The sequence below is a fragment of the Equus asinus genome, chromosome 26 (genome assembly GCF_041296235.1).
Source record: "Equus asinus isolate D_3611 breed Donkey chromosome 26, EquAss-T2T_v2, whole genome shotgun sequence".
Taxonomy (NCBI): domain Eukaryota; kingdom Metazoa; phylum Chordata; class Mammalia; order Perissodactyla; family Equidae; genus Equus; species Equus asinus.
In genome coordinates this window covers 25093216-25113030 of record NC_091815.1, presented here as the reverse complement: position 1 = coordinate 25113030, position 19815 = coordinate 25093216, and the positions used below count along the sequence as shown (strand labels likewise).

The window sequence follows — 19815 nt, the reverse complement described above, 5'->3', positions numbered from 1 at the left end:
GGTTCAGGCTGGTGCCAGGGCCTTGCTCTCCGGTGCTGCACCCCGTTGGCCACTGGCTCGGGCTGGAGGCTGGGCTGCTGTCACGCTGAGAGGGACAGGCTGTGCTTGGCACACTGACCCATCCCCTAAATATGGTAAGTGCTTGGCACGCGAGAATCCACCCTCAGAACATTCTCAGTGTTGAGCAGGTGCCAACTGCCAAGGTCTCATTGTTGACCTGTCCTCGCCACACGTCACAGGCTTGGCAGACACTCACCCGTGCTGGGGACATGCTGTGTGTGAATTCACTTGACAGGCACATATTCACGCACGGTGCACGCTCCAGTGTTCCGAAATGCGATTCTACCCTTGGGAGGTGGCGGTGTCTCGGCGTGTGCTCATCTGGCTGAGGACATGCTGACTGTGCAGCACACGCTACCCCATGCTGGTCACATGAGCTCAGTTCATACGGGCCCATGCAGTCACACGCTGCATGCTCTGCACACACCGGCTCACGTGCATTGCACACGGAGGGCTCAGCACACGCCAGCCCATGACGGTCACCCACTGAGGGCTCAGCGCACCCCAGTCACATGCTGTGTGCTCAGCACAGGCCAGACACACACTGAGGGCTCAGTACACACCAAACCCCAGTGGTCACACGCTGAGGGCTCAGAGATGTCCCCACCAGAGGCCAGCGCCAGCGGTCCCCACCCTGCCACCCCACCTCACATCACTCAGGCACAGGCTGTACAGACAAGTTATTTACTTCTTATTTTAACCTTGGGCCCTCTTTGTCCTGGGAAGGGGGGTGGGCCAGGGGGCCGGGCCCAGCATGCACCCCCACTTCTTAGAGGGCAGACCGCTCCCCCAGCTCAGCTGGGTCCAGGGGCCACAGCGTCAGGCCGGTGGGGGTGGAGGTAGAGGTGGGAGAGCAGGAGAGAGCTGATACAGCCACAACGGGGCAGACAGAAGCAGGGGCACGGGGACAGGGACCGGGACCCAGGACATCTGGGTCCACGGGGGCCTCGCAGGCCTCGGGCTGTCCACTGGACCGGGCCTCAGAGCAAGCGACAGGCGTTGCCCACACTGTCAGCTGAGATGTCAAGGTCATGGCTGTAAGGGGAGTCCCAGTCCCTGAGGAAAATGGCCTCCAGCTGGCTCCGCAGGCCACCCCGGCCATTCTGCGTCACCAGCAGCGAGGTGCCCGCCGTCTCCGTGAAGTAGCTGCCTGACCAGTTGGAGGTCCCTACAGGGCGGGGGGCAGAGAGTCAGGGCCCGTGGCCAGGCCTGGGCTCCCCTCCTGTTCCCCCAGCGGTCCTTGGGACACTCACCAATGTAGGTGGCGCGTTCGGTCACCATGTACTTGTTGTGGTTGACGCGGGCGTACGGGATGCGGGCCTGGGCCTCGTCCGCAGGGACCACGAAGAGTTTCTGAGGGGGGCGGAGAACGGGAAGAAGTGGGGGATGCAGGGCGGGGTGAGGGAAGCCCCAGGGCCTGGGTGGGGGCGGAAGCAGGTCTGCAGGGCCGGGGTCTCTGCTGCTCCCCAGGAGCCCTCGGGCCAGAGCAGGGCCAGCGGGGTGGGCGCTCAGGAAACGCCGGCTGAAGGGGAGGATCCAGTTGCCTCATATGCCCCCATTACCTCTAGAATGGCTCCTTTTGTCCCTTAGGTCTCACCTCAGATGTCCCCTTTTCCAGAAAGTCTTCCTTGACCTCTCAGACTGTTGCAGGTGCTTCTTCTGTGCCCCCCGATCCCAGCCCTGACCCCTCTGCCTGTACACTCCCATCTCGGGTGGGTCCCTCTGCCTGTGACCCCCATCCTGGCCCTGGCCCCTCTGCCTGGCCCCCCATCCCGGCCCTGACCCCTCTGCCTGCACCCCTCATCCCAGCCCTGACCCCTCTGCCTGTGCCCCCATCCTGCCCCTGACCCCTCTGCCTGTGACCCCCATCCCACCCCTGACCCCTCTGCCTGGGGCCCCCCATCCCACCCCTGACCCCTCTGCCTGGGGCCCCCCATCCCACCCCTGACCCCTCTGCCTGGGCCCCCCATCCCAGCCCCGACCCCTCTGCCTGTGCCCCCCCATCCCACCCCTGACCCCTCTGCCTGGCCCCCCATCTCACCCCTGACCCCTCTGCCTGGGCTCCCCATCCCGGCCCCGACCCCTCTGCCTGGGCCCCCATCCCAGCCCTGACCCATGGTCACCCCATCCCAACATAGGTCACTCTGGGTTGTCCCTGTCAGGTGACAGGTGAATTCCACGAGGGCTGTGTCCCCAGGCCTGCCCCGCATGGGGGCTGCGGGGTGGGCTGGGGCGGGTGCTTACCAACTGGATGTCGCAGTGGGTGTGGTTGTCCCGCAGGGCAGCCAGGGAGAGCAGGAAGGCCCGCATGGAGGGCTCAGAGTGTCCCCAGCAGCTGATCAGCAGGCGCACCTTGACGCCCCGCTCGTAGGCAGCCCGCCGCAGCCCGTCATCAATGGCAGGCCAGAACCTCAGGGAGAGGGTGAGGGTGCGAAGGGCGGCTTTACCCAGGGGCCTCCCCCTCAGCTTCAGGGAGCCAGGCCTGGGCTCTGCGGCAGCTTCCGAGAGCCCCCAACCCAGAGACCACCCCATCTCTGGCCCCCGGCCTATTCCTGCCTCCTTAAATCGCACATTCCCCCATGCTGTTTCTGGCTCCCATTCCTAGTCCCCTAATGCAGTCTTCCCATCACCTTGTCTGCTGCCCCCAGACCACCTTCTCTGAGCCCCCCAAGCCCAACCATCCTCTTCCTATCCCAGATCACAGACCCCAACCCTGCTGCCCCGAACCTCAGGACTCTCAGCCCCCAGCCCCTCATCCGCTTCTAGCCCATGCTCCCTACTTCCTCCCTCTGGAAATCCCTGGCCTCAGGCCTCCAGCCCCCCATCTCTGCCCCCAACCCCAATATTCCCATCCTTTTCTCTGTCCCTCTTTCCTCTGCCACAGGTGCCCAGACCGCCTCTCCCTGTTGCCTCTGTCTCCTCTCCCCATGGCTTCCTCTCCACCTGTCCCCCTGCCTGCTCTCTGGTCCCACCCTCCCCTCTCCTGTCTCCTCGTCCACCCACGGGGGCTCCCTGCCCGGAACCTGGCCGTGCGCCGGTGGTACCTGTGAGGGTGGGAGAACTCCATAGTGGGCAGGTAGTTCATGACCGAGATGTAGATGAAACTCCGGGCGTTGTCCACCACGTTGAGCAGGGCCTTCAGGTCTGGGGTGCGGCCACTCGGACACAGCGGTGGGGGTGCACTCTGGGGGCGAGGGGACACTCAAGACACATGCCCTGCCAGGGGTGCCACCACAGTGGACCCCGTGTACACACAGCTCGTCACAAGCCAGCTCCTCGGGGACTCTCTGAATCCTCAGCCTCCGTGAAGGGGGGGATAATTACCATGTCCAGTTTGCAGGTGAGGAAACTGAGGCTCAGAGAGGCTAACTGACTTGTCTAAGGTCACACAGCTGATAAATGGAGCCAGGATTTCAACCTAGGCTGTCTGGTTCCAGAATATATGCTCTAACACAGGGGTTCTCGACATAAGGTCCCCAATCCAGCAGCAACAGTATCACCTAGGAACTTGTTAGAATCGCAAATTTCTAGGCTTTGCTGCACACGTCCTACTGAATCAGGGTCCCAGGGTGGAGCCCAGAAATCTGGGTTTTAACAAGCCATCCTGGTGCTTCTGATGCATGCTCAGGTTGGGGGTCCTCTGCTCTAATCACTTTTGTCCCTGACTTGCTCACCGCCCACCCTGCCAGCACTCCTTGTGTGCCTGGGCCACACCAGCCTCTCAACCCGGCTCCCTCCATCCTTCTGACAGATAAGCCAACTCAAGCTCTGAAAGGGGAAGTGGTAATGGCGAACCCTGACCCCTGCGGGAGACCACTGGAGCAAAGGACCCCAGCGAGTCACGCGGCCCTGCATCCACCGCTGTGTGGCACCCTCAGCCACGACTCTGGGCATGGCCAGGTGACTTGCTGGGGGCACTGAAGGGAACCCAGGCTGGCCACCCCAACTCATGAAAACTTCAACAGTTAACAACAGCAGTGCCTCGTCTGTGGTGCTCAATATCTGCCACGGGCCATGGCCGGCGTGGTGCCTTAGAACTTTCCGCTGTGATGGAAATGTTTTCTCCCTGCACAGTCCTATATGGCAGCCACTTGCTACAGGTGGCTACTGAGCACTTGAAATGTGGCGAGTGTGACCGAGGGGCGACATTTTTAACCCTATTTAATTTTAATTGATTTAAATGGAAAAAGTCAAACGCAGCTATCCTGGATAGCTTCACCAGGCGCTCGGCCAGCGCCGACCAGCCGCACCTCCTCTCAGCCCTAAGAGGTTGTAAATATTGTGGTACCCATTTTCTAGAAGAAACCGAGGCCTAGGGAGGTTGCGACATAGCCCAGGCCCCTGACAGAGTGAGCAGGAGTGAGGGCTGGTGGTCAGGAGCCCCCTCTCCTCCAGTCACTGGGCCGGGTGAGACAGAGGCCATGCATGTGGCCAGGGCGTGACAGGCCCCGCTTCCCTCACACTCACTGCCAGGTAGGCCAGGGCGGGGGTTCCGTTGAGGCAGATCTCCATCGGTGTCTCTTGGTTGTACCGGGTGTCATAGGGCCGGGGCCACGTTGACGGGATGGAGCTGCCCGCCTGGCCCAGGTACCAGTAGGCCTCGAAGATCTTGGTCAGGTCTCGAGCCAGGCAGCTGCAGTTGTACATGACCACGCCCAGCTCCTTGACCTGTGGGAGGGTGGTGCTGAGCCCAGGGTCAGTGACCTGGTGCTCACAGATGACATGGACACCCCCGGCCCCCCGGCCTCCCTTCCTGCCCCTTCCCCTCAATCTTGAGTCAAGTTTTGGAGAAAATCATCAGTTATCCCCAAGCGCCAGGTCTCCTGAAGCGTTGCAAATGCTGTTGCTTCTACCCTCTATCAAGTGAGCTCCAACTCATTCTTAGGTCTCAGCTGACAGTTTCCTCCTCCAGGAAGCTCCCCCCTTGACTGCCCAGATTACGTGAGGCACTCCTCTGGGCTCTCAAGGCCCCGTGAGCTTCCCTCGTCACTCCTTCTGGTGACAAACCCATCTCCCCATTGGACCGGGAGCACAGGCACCGGGGATGGCTCAGCTATAGCTGTATCTTCAGCATCTCCCCGCAGACTGGGTGAGACTGGGGGCTTGGGAAATGTTTGTTGAGCAAATGCTACTGCCTAAGCTGAACCTCTTTCCTGTCTTGTGCTGATCCCTGCAGGTCCTTTAGGTATCAGATTAGCTGTCATCTCCTTGGGTCTGAGACCTTCCCTGGTACCCCAGGTTGGGTCCCCCATCCTGGCCCTGACCCCTCTACTTGTGTTTCCTCCATCCCAGCTTTGACCTCTCTGGGCTGATGCTGCCTGGTGACCAGCCTGTCTCCGCACTGGACTGGGATCCAAGAGGTCCATCTGTTACCACCGTGTTCCCAGCATTGCCCAGAACATAGCTGGGCTTAGAGCAGGCACTCGGAATGAATAATGAAGGCTGAACAGGTGGCAGGGCCTTGAATGCCCTGGAGAGGGGCTGGCAGCTGCCACGGGGGGTCAGAGGGAACCCCAGGCTTCCATGAGCAGGAGGAGGGGAGTAGGGGGCTGGATTTGGGGACATTCAGGGAGGCCGGGTAGGAGGTGGGGAGGAAGCCACTGCAGAGACTTGATACAGGGGACTCCGGGAATGACGAGGGGTGCAGTTGGAGACTGGGCGCCGTGTGGGGCAGGGAGTGGCCTGGAAGGGCGGGTGGGCAGGGCACAGGCAGACCTGGGTCAGGGAGCGCCAGTCCATGTTGGCGCTGCCGAGGTAGAAGTGGGTCTGGTCCACCACCCAGAACTTGGTGTGCAGGACGCCATGGGTCAGCTTCTGCATGTCCACCATGCGGACCTGGGCACCTGCAACCGACAGGGGTGGTGGTCAGGGGCCGGCGTGGGCAGCCCCAGGCCCGCCCCCCACCCCCGCCCCAGCCGCCCTCGAGCTCACCGCTTTGCAGCAGGGCTTGCAGGTCTGCCTGCGGCTGGGGCCCGTTCGGCTTGCTCACGGCAATGCGGACCTTCACACCTCGCGGTGCCAGGGTCTGGAGCTGCCGCAGGACCTCCTCGCCCTGAGGGGAGGGGAGGGCCTCTGAGGGGCTGGGCCAGCCGGCTCTCCAACCCCACTCAGCGCCCCTCGCAGGGCTGTTTTGAGACTGGGCTTCTAGATGAGATCGGGAGGGACCAGGCTTTACGTTCACCCGGACGCCTAGGGATGGCTTTACAGGTTAAGATATTAAAACCTCTCTTTTTCTGTTTTGATGACTGGCCACGCTGAACCCTGCCAGGGCCTCCCTGTCATTTCTGCCCTTCCAGGGACTTTTCCCAAGATCCTGCTCTGGAAGGGTCAAGCCTGGCTCTGCAGGGGTCTCTAGGCATCTTACAGAATGCTGGAGGGATGCTGAGGGCATGGTGCAGGCTGGAGGTCCGGGGATGTACGAGTAAGGTTTGATGATGCCAATAACAGGAATGGCAACAGCCCACGACTCCCTGGTTCCTACTGGGAGCCGGGCCCCGCTCTAGCCCCTTCGGGTCTGAACTCACTGGATTCCTAGCACTCTTATCCATGAGGCAGGTCTGAGTCTAGTCCCTGAGGAGCAGACGAGGAAGCGGGGCACCCGAGAACTCAACGGGGAAGCAGGATTGGAATCCAGACCGTCTGCCTCCTGTGTCTGTGTTTTGAACCACTGCAGCGGGAGTGAGCTGGGAGTGGGATGTGTATCGCTTCTAACTTTTCTCTTTCCTTTTTCAGGCAGTGCCTAAGGAGCTCCACAATCTTAAGATTTTTTTTTTTTTCTGCTGAGGAAGATTGGCCCTGAGCTAAGAGCGGTTGCCAATCTCCCTCCTTTTTTGCTTGAGGGAGATTGGCCCTGAACTGACATCTGTGCTAGTTTTCCTCCACTTTATATGTGGATCGCCACCACTGCATGGCTGACCAATGGTATAGGTCTGCGCCCGGGATCCGAACCTGCAAACCTGGGCCGCCGAAGCAGAACACAGCAAACTTAACCACTACACCACGGGGCTGGCCCCAATTTTAAGCCCACTTTTGACAAAAAGAGGCAGCAGGGAGAGGAAAAAGAGAAGGGACATGCTCGTTGCATTTTTCAAAGAAGGGGTTATCCACTGAGGCTGTTCTTTTTCAAATTTTTTTTTTAAAGATTGGCACCTGAGCTAACAACTGTTGCCAATCTTCTTCTTCTTTTTTTTTTTCCTTCTACTTTTTCTCCCAAATCCCCCCAGTACACAGTTGTCTATTTAAGTCGTGGGTCCTTCTAGCTGTGGCATGTGGGATGCCACCTCAACGTGGCCTGATGAGCGGCGCCATGTCTGCGCCCAGGATCAGCGAAACCCTGGGCCACTGAAGCGGAGCGTGTGAACTTAACCACTCGGCCACGGGGCTGGCCCCCTTTTACAAATCTTGACATTTTATGTGTTTTAAATTATCTGTAGGCCCTAACAAGGATATAATGCAAACATTTATAAAGGCTGAGTGTGTGTCAGGCCCCGTGCTATCATTTTCATGGATTAACCTGTTTGGTCCTCACAAGAGGCAGGTGCTATGTACCGGCCCCATTCTACAGATGAGGACACTGAAGTCTGAGCAGCGGGGTGACCTGCCCAGGGTCACACAGGTAGGAAGCGGCAGCCTGGCTTGAGGCTCAGCTCTCCCTCCGCTCTTCCCTTTCTTTGTGGGACAAGGTTGGGGCAGCTTGTGGGCGAGCGACATCTGCCAGCCTAATCCTTCGTAACCGAACCCACACCCTGACATTCAGAGGCCTCCAGATGACCGTGACAAACGCCCCCGGGCCAGAGGGCCATGTGAAGACAGCTGCTTCCAAACACCTGTGTCCAACCTGCTGTTTGAGACGTGCCCACCTGTCTCCCGGGCTACAAGGGAACCCCCTTCACTCCCCCAGCCAATGCCTCCCACCGCCCCTGCTACTGGCCAGGGCCCAGGTTGCCAGGTACCTGCTGGGCAGAGGGCTCCTGAGTGTGGGTGTCATTGTTGGTGAGGGTCCAGTAGAAGGAGGCGATGTCCAGGCTGCTGTGGGCACCGGCGAGCAGGCCCAGCCAGGCCTGGCTGGTGGAGGGGTTGGCCACGGAGGCATTGGGGAAGTCCAGGCCCTCGGGAATGCTCTCCACCAGCACTGCTCTGGGGGGTGGGGGACGGTGTCAGCCACAGGGGGCCGGAGATGGCCAGCTGGAATGTGAGTGCTCACCTGTCTGCCCGCGGAGGATAGGAGATGTGTATCTGCGTGTGCCTGTCCTCGTGATTCTCTGTGTCTGTCCATTTGTCTGTCTAGAGGTGTGGAAGGAAGGGTGTGGATGTGGATGTCTGTGTGTGTGTGTGTGTGTGTCTGTCCACAGATGTGGACGGAAGATGCTGTGCGCGTCTGTGTGCGTCTATGTGTCCACAGACCTGGATAGGAGATGATGCTGTGGCTGCCATGGGAACGGCGTGGGGGAGGGGGTGGGCATGGAGGGAAGAACCTGTGACGTTTCACTGGGGAGTCTGCGACCACCTCACTCTGTCAGGGGCACGGGGGGCAGCCAAGTCAGGCTCTGCTTAGCGTGTGTGTAAGTGTCCCTGGAATGGTAGGGCCCCCCGCCCCTCTTCCCCCACTTACTCGCAGGGGTCATAGCAGGGGGCTGGGCGCTGGTTGGGTCCAAAGAGATGCAAGTCGCCGTATTCCCATAGAAACAGCTGAGTCATCAGGGCACCGAAGCCCACCACCGCTAGGATGAGGACCAGCAGGACCCACCGGGCTTTCTGTGGGGAGGAGGAGGCGATCAGCCATCCCAAGGAGGGGAGCCCAGCCCACGCCTGAGACAGACAGAGGGTGGCAGTGGGTTCCTACCTTCTCCGCAGCCTTCCACGCCTCGATCTCGTTCATGGGCAGCTCACTGGCAGGCTCCTCAGCAGGCACCTTCAGCTGGGAGGATGGGGACGGGAGAGGGGTGACTGGGCCACTCGGTGGGGCCCCCGCCCTCCGCTGCGCCCAGCCTCTCCCCAGTGGGGCTCCCAAACACCTACCTCCTGGTACATCAGTTTAGGCTTCATCTTGCCAGGCAGCAGGGGGATACGCAGAGCCCAGGCGGGAAAGTGGGTGTGTCAGGGTCTCCGAACTGCGGGGAACAAAAGCCGGCACTGTGTGGGGTGTTCTGCGCTTTTGGGGGATATCACGGAAGGCGGAGCAGTCTCGGGATCACAGGATCCACTGGGTTTCCTTACCCGTGATCACGGGGGCCACTGGCACGAGGCCCGGCACCCCAAAGGAGGAAGCTGACCGCCGGTCAGCAGGGATTTCGAAATCCCTCAAGATCCAATGCTTGTGCTTTCTCCTCATCACTCTGAAGTGCCCCCCTGGCCCTCTTTAGTGCCCATCCCGTCCCCCTTAGCGCCTACTGTGCTCCTCATTAGCGCCCACACTGCTCCCCATTAGCATCTTCCCTTCTCTGATCTCTAATTTAGACATTTCTCAAAAGACAGCTCTGGATGGGGACAGCGGAGCCCCCAAAATTCGTGCCTGGCTTTCCCCCAGCCCTGAGACTATCCAGGGCACGTTTTCCAGGTGGCTCGTCTGTTCTCATCCTCAGGTATCCACCACACAGCTCAAGCCGGGAACCTAGGGCTATCGGGGCCTCCCCTCCAGCCCCCAGCCCATCCCCCCAGCCAGCCTCCTCACCCTACCCCAAAGGGGCCTCGGTCTTACTCCGCAGGCGGCAGCTGCTACCTCCACGGGGCCCCAGCTTCTGCCCCAACAGGCTGAGCCGGGGTGGGAGGAAGGAGGGGGCGGGGCCCGAAGGAGGCTCCGCCCACTGCAGCGGGGAGTCTGCGCAGTGCGCCCGCCGGCTCGCGCTCCCTGCGGGGAGAGGGGGGCCGGGACCCCCAGATACTGTGCGGCCGACCTGGCCGGGGTAGGGGGAGTACACGGCTGGATGATGGGCTCTGCCACACCTCACCCCAGAGCCCCGGGGTCGGGTAGGAAGGCCACAGGTAAAGAGAAAAAGGAACCCCACATCTTTTTCTCGTCTACAAACCTTGTGACTTTTTGTACCATGGGCATGTATTACCTAGTCAAAAAACAAATACATAAATAAAATTAATGATTAAGGAATTTATAAAATAAAATGGAGAGATCAAGGTTGAGTAATAGGATTTCGAGATGTAGCGATTAGATCAGCAGAAGACACAGCCCACGCTATGGGAGGGGAAGAGCGGGGCGGAGCAAGAGTCGGTGGGGTTTCTGTTGGAGTCTGTTTGAATGACAGTACTAGATTTTTTTTTTCTTTTAAAGCCAGCTGATATTTTGATAGGAATTTTAAAAACTTTGTTTCTGAAATCCAGGCTCTGGCTGGAGGGATAAGTAGGGTTTCTCACCTCCCATCTCCCATCTCGAATCTCGCAAGCAGGATTTAAGGCCACAGCTGGGGAAATAAATGGGAGAAACCCCTCCCCACCCACCTTTCTCAATGAAACCGGGCCAGGACCCTCTTGACCCCATCCAGGCCGGAAGTCAACAGATAAATGCAGAAAAGGATTACGTAGCACTGATAAGCAACAGTGGTGGCCCTGACAGTTGGATTTTGGGGTGGGTCAAAGCTGCTTTTTATTGTACGCCTATTTTCTTTTTTAAAAGTGTGAAATATAAGCGACTTACAGAAAAATCGAGAAAAAAAAGTCTCCGTGCAGGTTAAGAAATAATTATAAAGCGAACACATGTGTTGCCACATCCCACGTTTTGTCACTTAAAAAAAATATGCACATTCATTACTGAGATTTAAAAAAAGAAGGGGGTAAAAAAGGAAAATTCCAAAAAGGAGCCAGATTCTTCTCTCACTGCAAAATCCAGGCCAGATCTGAAAGGACAATTTGGAAACCCCTTCCCCTACTGCCCCATCAGATTGGCAGGGGCAGAGCACAGCTGGATGGCCTTCCTCCTTGCAGGGAGGCAAAAAGGGGATGGCGTGAATTGGTTCCAGCAAGAAACGGCAACAGAGCAAGGTTATTTGGGACTCCAGAGGTCACCGAGAGAAGCAGAAGATAACACAGTCTTAGAAGTGGCTGACCACAGGGTTTCAGGGTGAGCGAGGGGAGGCGTGGGGCAGGAAACAACGTTTGCCTTTTATTATTTGCGAAGGCCTTGGTGAGAAGTATTTATTTTAGAAGACTAAGTTGGAACAGCAGGGGATGTGAAATTAGAGATGCTAAAAAAAACCCAAGCGCAAAACGGAGGGAGAGGTGGGGTGTGGAGATGGGGGACAGGACCCAGCACGGGGAAGCCGGGGAGCTGGGACGGCCACTAATAAACCAGAAATAGGAAGAAAATGGACAGAGTTCATTCCAATTGTGGGTGACCTTTCGGCTTTCAGATTGGACAGTGATGACAGCTCTGTAATGATGGGTTTAATTTTAACCTCTGTTATATTTTCATCAAAGCAACCTATCTAAGGTGTTTAAAAAGAAAACGAGCACTGGAGAGGTGGTTCAGACTGGGTTAGGTGGGCGAGGCAATGAATGCTGTGGGTTCCAGGGCCAGGGGCCTGAGTTGAATCTGAAGCTCAGCACTTATGTGACTGTTTGAGGAGTGACAATGCATCTGTGCCTCAGTTTCCTCATCTGCAAAATGGGCCTGCTATCAATAGCATCTACTTTTCATGAGGCTGTTCACTAATTTTACACCTATTTATTGACTACCTACTGTGCACCAGGTATTGTTTTAGGCCTTGAGGATACTACTATCAACAAAACAGACATGAGAGAAGAGACACAAAAAACAAGTTAATAAGTAAATTATATGTTAGAAGGTAGTAAGTGTTATTGAGAATCAGGGAAGAGAGACAGGGTGGGGTAGGATTGGGCTTATTTGCAATTTTCAGTAAGGTCAGGGAAAGCCTCACTGAGAAGAAAACATCAAGGAGGGGAGGGAGGGAGCTATGTAGACTTCTTAGGGAAGAGTGTTCCAAGCAGAGGGAATGGCCAGTGCAAAGGCCCTGAGGCAGGAGTGTGCCTGGTGTGGATAAGGAAGAGCAAGGCAGCCAGTGTGTCTATAGTGGAGTGGGCAGGGGGGAAAGGGAGAGGAGATGAGTCAGCGAGGTGACAGGACCAGAGCTTGCAGGGTTGCCTGGACTGTGGCGAGAAGGACAGGGCCACAGTTAGCTTCTGAGCAGAGGAGGGACATGATCTGCCTTGGGTATTGTAGTGGGTTGAACAGTGGCCTCAAAAAAGATACATTTGACGTGGGCATACCTTCCGGAACTTGTGAATGTGACCTTATTTGGAAAAAGGGTCTTTGCAGATAGAGTTCAATTCAGGATTCTGAGATGAGATCATCCTGGCTTATCTGGGTGGACCCAAATCCAATGACAAGAGTCTCCAAAAGAGAAAGACGACGCAGACAAGGCCACGTGACCAGGGAGGGAGAGATTGGAGTGATGTGGCTGCAGACCCAGGTTTGCCAGGGGCCACCAGAATCTGGGAGAGGCAAATGGAATGTCCCCTGGAGCTTCTGGAGTGGGAATGGCCCTGTCAGCACCTTGATCTCGGACTTCCGGCCTCCAGAACTAGGAGAGAAGACATTTCTGTTGTTTAAAGCACCCAGTTTGTGGTCATTTGCTATGGGAGCCCTGGGAAACTAACAGAGGTGTTGGCAGGCTCCCGCTGGCTGTGAGGGACAGGATGGCTGGGGTGCGGGGTGGAGCAGGGTGCCAGGTAGGAGGGTCCTGGGACGACAGGGTGGCCAGCACCAGCGTTGGGGCAGCCAAGGGGCCAAGAGGAGGTGGAGTCTGGGTAGGCTTTGAAGGCAGAGCCAACAGGATTTCTAATCAGACTAGACCTGGACTCCAGGTAAAGAAAGGAGCAGAGGATGACTCCAAGGCTTGAGCAGCTGCAAGGAGGGAGGCGCCAAGAGATGATGTGGGGAAGACTGAGGGAGGAACAATTCGGGGGAAAAGACCAGATTTTGAGCATATAAATTTTGAGAAGTCTAAAATCTATCCAAGTGGCTCCTTGAACTAAAGGAATGAACACCTATCAGGTGCACAGATGGGCATGCAATAGTTCTCTAGAAATCTGAGTGACTGTGTTAAGGCTCCTGACCAAAAAAAAGGCACCTCCCCTTCCTCCCAGCGGCAAAGAGGGTTACTTTTCTTTTTTCTTTTTTTGGAAGATTAGCCCTGAGTTAACATCTGCCGCCAATCTTCCTCTTTTTTGCTGAGGAAGACTGGCCCTGAGCTAACATCTGTGCCCATCTTCCTCCACTTTATATGTAGGACGCCTACCACAGCATGGCGTGCTAAGCAGTGCCATGTCTGCACCCGGGATCCGAACTGGTGGATCCTGGGCTGCCGAAGCAGAATGTATGGACTTAACCGCTGTGCCACTGGGCCAGCCCCAGATGGTTACTTTTCTTTGTAGGCCTTTACTATTTAATTTTTTAAAAGGCACATAGGACTTCCAAGGAAATTAAATTATGAGGCTCAGACTATGAGCTGGAGTACCCCTTCCCCTACAACGCAGTCTCCAGAAAAGGACGGTGGCCTCAGCTGGAGAACTATTGGAACGCCCCTACCCCCAGATCCCAGTGGGCTGAAGGTGGGATGACTGACAGAGCCAGGCTGGCAGGGGCCAGCATTGTCCTCAGCTCGCGTCCGCTCCTGTGTTCCCAGGAACCCAGAACCCCCACGGGGCTCCAGGGCACCGCCGAGGCTGGTCCTTATGCTCAGTGTCCTCCCTGGTGTGGAAGGCACCTCTGCCAGCAAGGGGGGCCCCTCCCAGCCCACAGAATGTCCCCATCCTCTTGGCTGTGCCCTGCCTGCCTTGGAGTGCGACACCGCAGCCCGCAGAAAAGGAGGAAGCAAAACCACTGGCCTTCTGAGACACATGTTGAGTCACAGCTCCCTGAACACCCCACCCCCGAGTGAGGGTGGAAGAGCGGCTCTCTCCTCCATAGCAGAGCTTGGATTTATGTCCAGGGTTCGAATCCCACCACTGTCACTTTCTTACTGAGTGACCTCAGGCACGGGCTTTACTTCTCTGAGCCCTGCTGGCCTCATTTCTAAAACAGGGGTCATCTTATACCCATCTGGGGTGGGGGGGTGGCCCGAGAATCACTGAATGGTTTAAGGGGGTGGGTCTCGGAGTCCCACAGCCCTGGGTTCAGATCTCAGTGCTGTGTGTTACTGGGAAAAGAGGCTTCCTTCTCTGAGCCTCACTTTCATTCTTGGAACAATGAGGGGACTCATACACCAACCTCACATTTGCTGGGAAGGGTCAATGAAACCATTCATGGCAGGCAGGTGGCACAGGAAACCTCCAACACACGCTGGCTGGTGAGATCCGTGTGTCCCCTAGTGCCCGGGACACACTTTTGTCACAGATAAACTTATATGCGTCCCTTAAAAACCTAAATCGGGGTCTGATTTATCCCTCTAAGCCCCAATGACCAGCACACGGGAACCCTCAATAAATGCTGAAAACAGAAGAAATGGAGCAGTGGAATGGAAGCCTTCGAGAGACTGTCTCAGACGTCTCTCTAGACCTACGGACTCTTCTTTTATACACAATGATAACCCAGAGCAAGGAGCGAAGGTGCAGATGATGGCGTTTCAGCCTTAGACCAACATTCAAGGTCGGTCCAAGGTTGATTTAAGACCCCTGAGCATGCGCAGGAGGGCAGGGGCCAGTTAGCGGCTGAGATGCGCATGCAGCCCTGGACGGGCCACACCGCAGGAAACATCCACACACCTACGGACCTTCCATATGGTTCAAAACAGAAATGTCCTCGTGTTTAAAGGAGCCGATTTTCCCCTGACCGTGCAGACCCCTGTGGACTGAACGATCGACTGTCTGTGGTCAAGTCTACAGAAAACAGAACGGGGCACTGGGTTTGTAAACCTTTTCTGTTTGTCTGCTTTGTTTTTAGCAGTAGAAACTTTATTTCAAAGGACCCCTAGAAGATGTCTCTTCTAAGGAGAGAAGATGCTCGGTCTGAAAAAGAATTAAATAGGTAAAGAAAAACAAACCCCAAAACCCATCATGAATGGTGAATACGTCTGAATTGGAACTCAAAAATCAAAGCTGTCCCACCTCTGCTCAAAATCCCTCTGTGGCTCCCCATTGCCTTCAGGACAAAGTGCAAACCTCCTATGTGTCCTCTAGGGCTCCACAAGGACAGGCCCCTGCGGACCTTCCCCGCCATTACAGCCTCAGGTCCCCTTTCTGACTCCAAAGCTGTCTCTAACTCCCACCTCATCCCTGAACCCCAGCTCTGGAGTCCCATGGCCTCCTAGGCACCTCCCTTCAGGTGTTCCAAGCCCCTTACAGCCACCCTGTCCCCAACTGTCCTTAGCATCTCTCCTAAACCTGTTCCTCCTCCCGGTCCCTATTTCAAGGACAGCTGTCCTACTCATCCTTCAGGTCTCAGCCTGTGGGCCACCTCCTCCAGAAAGCCCTCCTTGACTTCCCCGGAGCCCTGGGCCTCATTCTGCACTCCCCACAACTTCTCCCATCACCCCCTTTTCTCTTCCCTCCATGGCTTCCACCGGACTGGTCCTCTTGCACCTGAGACCCCTCTCCAGCTACCTCCCTTGGCTCCCGGCCTCCACTGGACCCTTTCAATCCCCCCTCTATGTGAGTCTGACTTGTCCCTCCCCTGCTTAAAACCTCTTCGCAGCCGCCCTCCCGAAGCCCTGAATGATCTTCCCCTAATAAATATCCTCTCGCCATCCGCCATACCCCAGCCATATTTAATTATCTTTCAGTTCCTTGAACTGAAACCACAGTCACCACCAAACACCCTCCCGCAGCAGCTCCTCCCGCCCAGCACACCTTTCTCTCCTCTGCATGTTGGTCACTCCCAGCAGCCCCTGTACCGCCTCCTCCAGGGAGCCCTTCGGGATCCCCAGGCTCTGACCGCCCCCTGGGCTTCTCCCTCCCAGGCCTGACCCCTCTGCCGGTGGCCCTGACCACTCTGGGCTGTCAGTGCCTGGTGACGGGTCTGTGTCCCCGACTGGACTGTGACACCCATGAGGGCAGGGCGGGGCTGTCTCCCTCACTGCTGGGTCCCCAGTGCCACCCAACACAGGGGCACATGGCAGGTGCTCAGTGGCCAGTTCCTTCATCTCTTCTTCAACTAGTATTTATTCAGTGACTACTTGCTGACAAATCCTGTCTGAAAACCGGAGACACAGCCCAAAAAAGAAAAACAAAATCCCTACTAAGGATGATATTTTGGTGGCGTGAGACAATAGATAAACGAGTAAAACACATAATATTCGCCTCGGAGAAAAATAAGGGGCGCAGAGGACGGGACATCCCAACTGAAATGGATGATGTCTCAGTTCAAAAGGAACCACCCATCGGGGCCCACGGAACATTATTCTCCGTTTTTCAGAGGCGGGAATGCTCGGGGAAATCACCCCCCACCCCCGGTGGCACAGCGTCGGTTTGTCGGCTGGGAATTGGAACCCAGAGCTCAGTTCTGTTCCAGGACGCTAAACGGTCGACCCAATTCATGAACCCAAAATGAGGCAGAGCGTCTTCTCCTCGCCACCCGGAGGGAGGCCTGAGCCCGTGAAAAGGCAGGATGTGGGGCTAGAGGGTAGGGCTCCTTATGGGTATGAAAGCAGGCAGCGCTCGAAGCACTTTATCTATTTAATTCTCACCACAGTCCTTTTTTTAAGCCCCACTGAACAGATAAGGGAACTAAAGATTCAGAGAGGTTAAGTCACTGGCATAAAGGAACACAGCAGGGAAATGGTGGAGCCAGGATTTGAACCCAAGATGCCTCAGGGTCCCGGGTGTAGACAGGTGCCTCTCCTGTTGTTTAGCATCTGTAGATCAGTAGCTGCCCGCCCTCCCTCCCTAACAGCAGCTGAAGCCAGAGGTGGCCTCAGACACTCTATCAACGTCCCCTCCCTCTCCCCCTCTCTGAGGGCGGCATTTGAAGCGTTCTCTGAATATAAAGGATATGTGAGTGCAGCTTTCAGAAGAGCACTCTGGCTCTCCTTGCAACCAGGCTGCTCTTGCCGATCCATCCTTGGTCGAAGTTCTGGAGCTGCTGCTGCTGTTTCATGTCACATCAGATCGCGTCCTTCCTCTCCTCCGAATCCTCCCGTGGCTCCCGCCTCACTCAGGGTAAAGCCAAAGTTTCCTCCACAGTCGATGAGACCCCAAAGGATCTGCCCTCATCACCCCTCTGACCTCATCTCCTAGCCCTCACCTCACTCCCTGGCCTCCTTGCTATTTCTTAAATATTCCATGCACGCTCCTACCTCAGGACCTTTGCACTTGTCGCTCTCTCTGCCTAGAATGCTCTTTCCCCAGACAGCCATGTCACTCACTTCAAGTCTTCATTCAAATGTCACCACACTCAGAAAACCTTCCCTGACCACCTTCTTTATTCTTTTTTTTTTTCTTGAGGAAGATTAGCCCTGAGCTAACATCTGCTGCCAATCGTCTTTTTGCTGAGGAAGCCTGGCCCTGAGCTAACATCCACGTCCATCTTCCTCTACTTTATATGTGGGATGCCTGCAACAGCATGGCATGCCAAGTGGTGCCATGTCCGCACCCAGGATCCGAACTGGTGAAACACGGGCCACCAAAGCAGAATGTGTGCACTTCACCGCTGTCCCACTGGGCCAGCCCCCACCTTCTTTATTCTTAGTTATTTATTTTGGCTGAGGAAGATTTGCTTTGAGCTAACACCTGTGCCAGTCTTCCTCTATTTTGTATGTGGGTTGCCACTACAGCATGAGTGGTGTAGGTCTGTGCCCGGGATCCGAACCCTCGAACCCAGGCTGCAGAAGTGCAGCATGCTGAACTTAACCACTACGCGCCGGGGCTGGCCTCTGACCACACCACCTTTAAAACTACAACCTTTACCGTGCATTCTCCACCTCCCGTCTAACATGTCATAGAATCTACTTACCTGTTCTCTTATTGCCTCTTACCCCTGCTAGAATGGAAATCCACGAGGCCCGGGATCTCTCTCTGTTTTGTTCAGTGATGTGTCCCCAGTGCCTAGCACCGTGTTGGGCATGCAGAATGTGCTTAATGAATATTTATTGAGTGCGTAACTTGCGTTTTCATTCCCGTATTGCAGGTGTAGCGACTGGGGCACAGGGACCTTAACCCACCTGCTCAAGGTCATGCAACTATTTAAGTAGGAAGCGTTAGACCCGATCGGAACCAGAGTGTGCCAGCCTCCAGGCACACACTGCTAACTACTGTGCTCCATTGCTTCGCTAAGGCAAGCAGAGTGAGTAAGATACTTACCTCCCCCCCTGGGGATTCAGGGCTGCTGGGGTTTGACTGAGCTGTGGGGGGACCTGTCTCATCTCTCTGTACCCCCAATTCTAGAAGTCAAGGGAGATCTGGGCCTAAGCTCACTCCACGACCCCTCCGTGACTCCCACCGCAGCATCTGCTAAATGCTCTCCTTTGGGGGTGGGCGATCACTCACCCCAACAAGGTAAAGAGATAGGAAGTAAGGATTAATGTGAGCAAGGTTCGTGATGGCCGATGGGCCACCCCCTCAGGGGTGGTGACGTGGCCGAGGGGAGGACAATACGGAGATCGTGACGTGGGGTGGCATGAGGTGGCTGCCGTGGCAGAGGGTATCATGATACAGGGAGTGTGACGACACCACAGGAATGATGAGGGCCGCTGGGGGGAGGGGGACAGTGACAAGGATGAAGGGGACTGGACAAGGGTGAGGGTGACATGGTTAATGGAAATACTAGCCCCAGTCACCCCACGTCAAGCTGCCACACCACAAGAGCAAACTCGCAGAATCCTCACGCTTGTCCCTGACGCGGCTGTCCTTGTGTGCATTTTACAGATGGAGAAGCTGAGAGGGCAGAGGTGTGACCAGCGGTCAAGGGCACGCGGAGGTTTAGTGGTGAAGCTGGGATTCTGGCACACCCCGGGAAATGGGTCTAGTACCCCCTATGGTGGCAAGTATGTGAGAGGTGACACGGGGAAATGACACGGGAGACACGGAGGGAAGAAAAACGACTGTAAGGCAGGGTGACTCCTTATGGGGAAAACTCGAAGCATGACGCACGCATGGTGACTGTCACAGTAGCAAAGTCGACATGGGAGGGTGGAGACATACGGGGTGAGGATGACAGAAGGGAAGCGTCAGTGTGATTTAAGGAGACGGTGACTGGAGGCGTGCGAAGGTGACACGGGGATATGATGACGATTTAGGAGAAGTGAGGATTTCACAAAGGAGAGCGAGCAACAAAAGAGGGGTGCAGGAGACATAAGGCGATGGCGACTTACAGGGGGGAAGATTGCGACATAAGGTGGCAATTGGGGCTTAAAGGGAACAAAAGCGAGTTAAGAGGGTTGACGGCGACATAAGGAGGGTGATGGCGACAGAAGGGGAGTGGTGACGATTTAAGCGGGATGCGACATAGGAAGAATGGGAACATAAAGGGACAGAGGACGACATAAGGGGAGAGAGACAGGATAGACGGAAGGACAACACGAGGAGGGCGGCCGACGCGCCGCGCCCCCAGAACGCACAGTACCTGCACTCCACGTCTCCCACGCCCGGACCCAGCCCCGCGCGCACCTTCCAGGCTGGAGCCCGGTCGGACCGCCCCCGCCGCGCGCAGGCGCACTCCGGGGGGACTGCGGGCCGGCGGGGGCCAGGTATGCGCCTTTCTCATTGGCTGCGCTCCTCGCTAGCGCGGGGCGGAGCGAAGCGCCTGGGAGAGGAGGGGGCCTGGGGCGGGGCGGGGGGGGGGGCTGTCACGTGACG

General features: G+C 56.5%; 1 protein-coding gene across 7 annotated transcripts; it reads right to left on the bottom strand.

The window, feature by feature from the left end:
- Positions 1–730: 730 nt before the first annotated feature.
- PLD3 (phospholipase D family member 3) lies at positions 731–19755 on the bottom strand. 7 transcript variants are annotated; one of them, XM_014860268.3, is made up of 13 exons: positions 19583–19743; positions 10086–10118; positions 9079–9170; positions 8903–8977; positions 8672–8814; positions 8013–8196; positions 5992–6112; positions 5776–5903; positions 4528–4728; positions 3105–3244; positions 2305–2470; positions 1314–1413; positions 731–1228 (listed from the first exon to the last, which is right to left on the bottom strand). In XM_014860268.3, the coding sequence occupies exons 3-13, from the start codon at positions 9103–9105 to the stop codon at positions 1041–1043; spliced, it is 1473 nt and encodes a 490-aa protein (XP_014715754.1). In that variant the 5' UTR covers positions 9106–9170; positions 10086–10118; positions 19583–19743; the 3' UTR covers positions 731–1040. The 7 variants fall into 7 exon arrangements, with proteins under 7 accessions (XP_014715754.1, XP_070355042.1, XP_070355044.1 ...); XM_070498941.1 differs by having other exon boundaries at positions 9736–10118; positions 19583–19647; XM_070498943.1 differs by lacking the exon at positions 19583–19743 and adding an exon at positions 12295–12608.
- Positions 19756–19815: the final 60 nt, after the last annotated feature.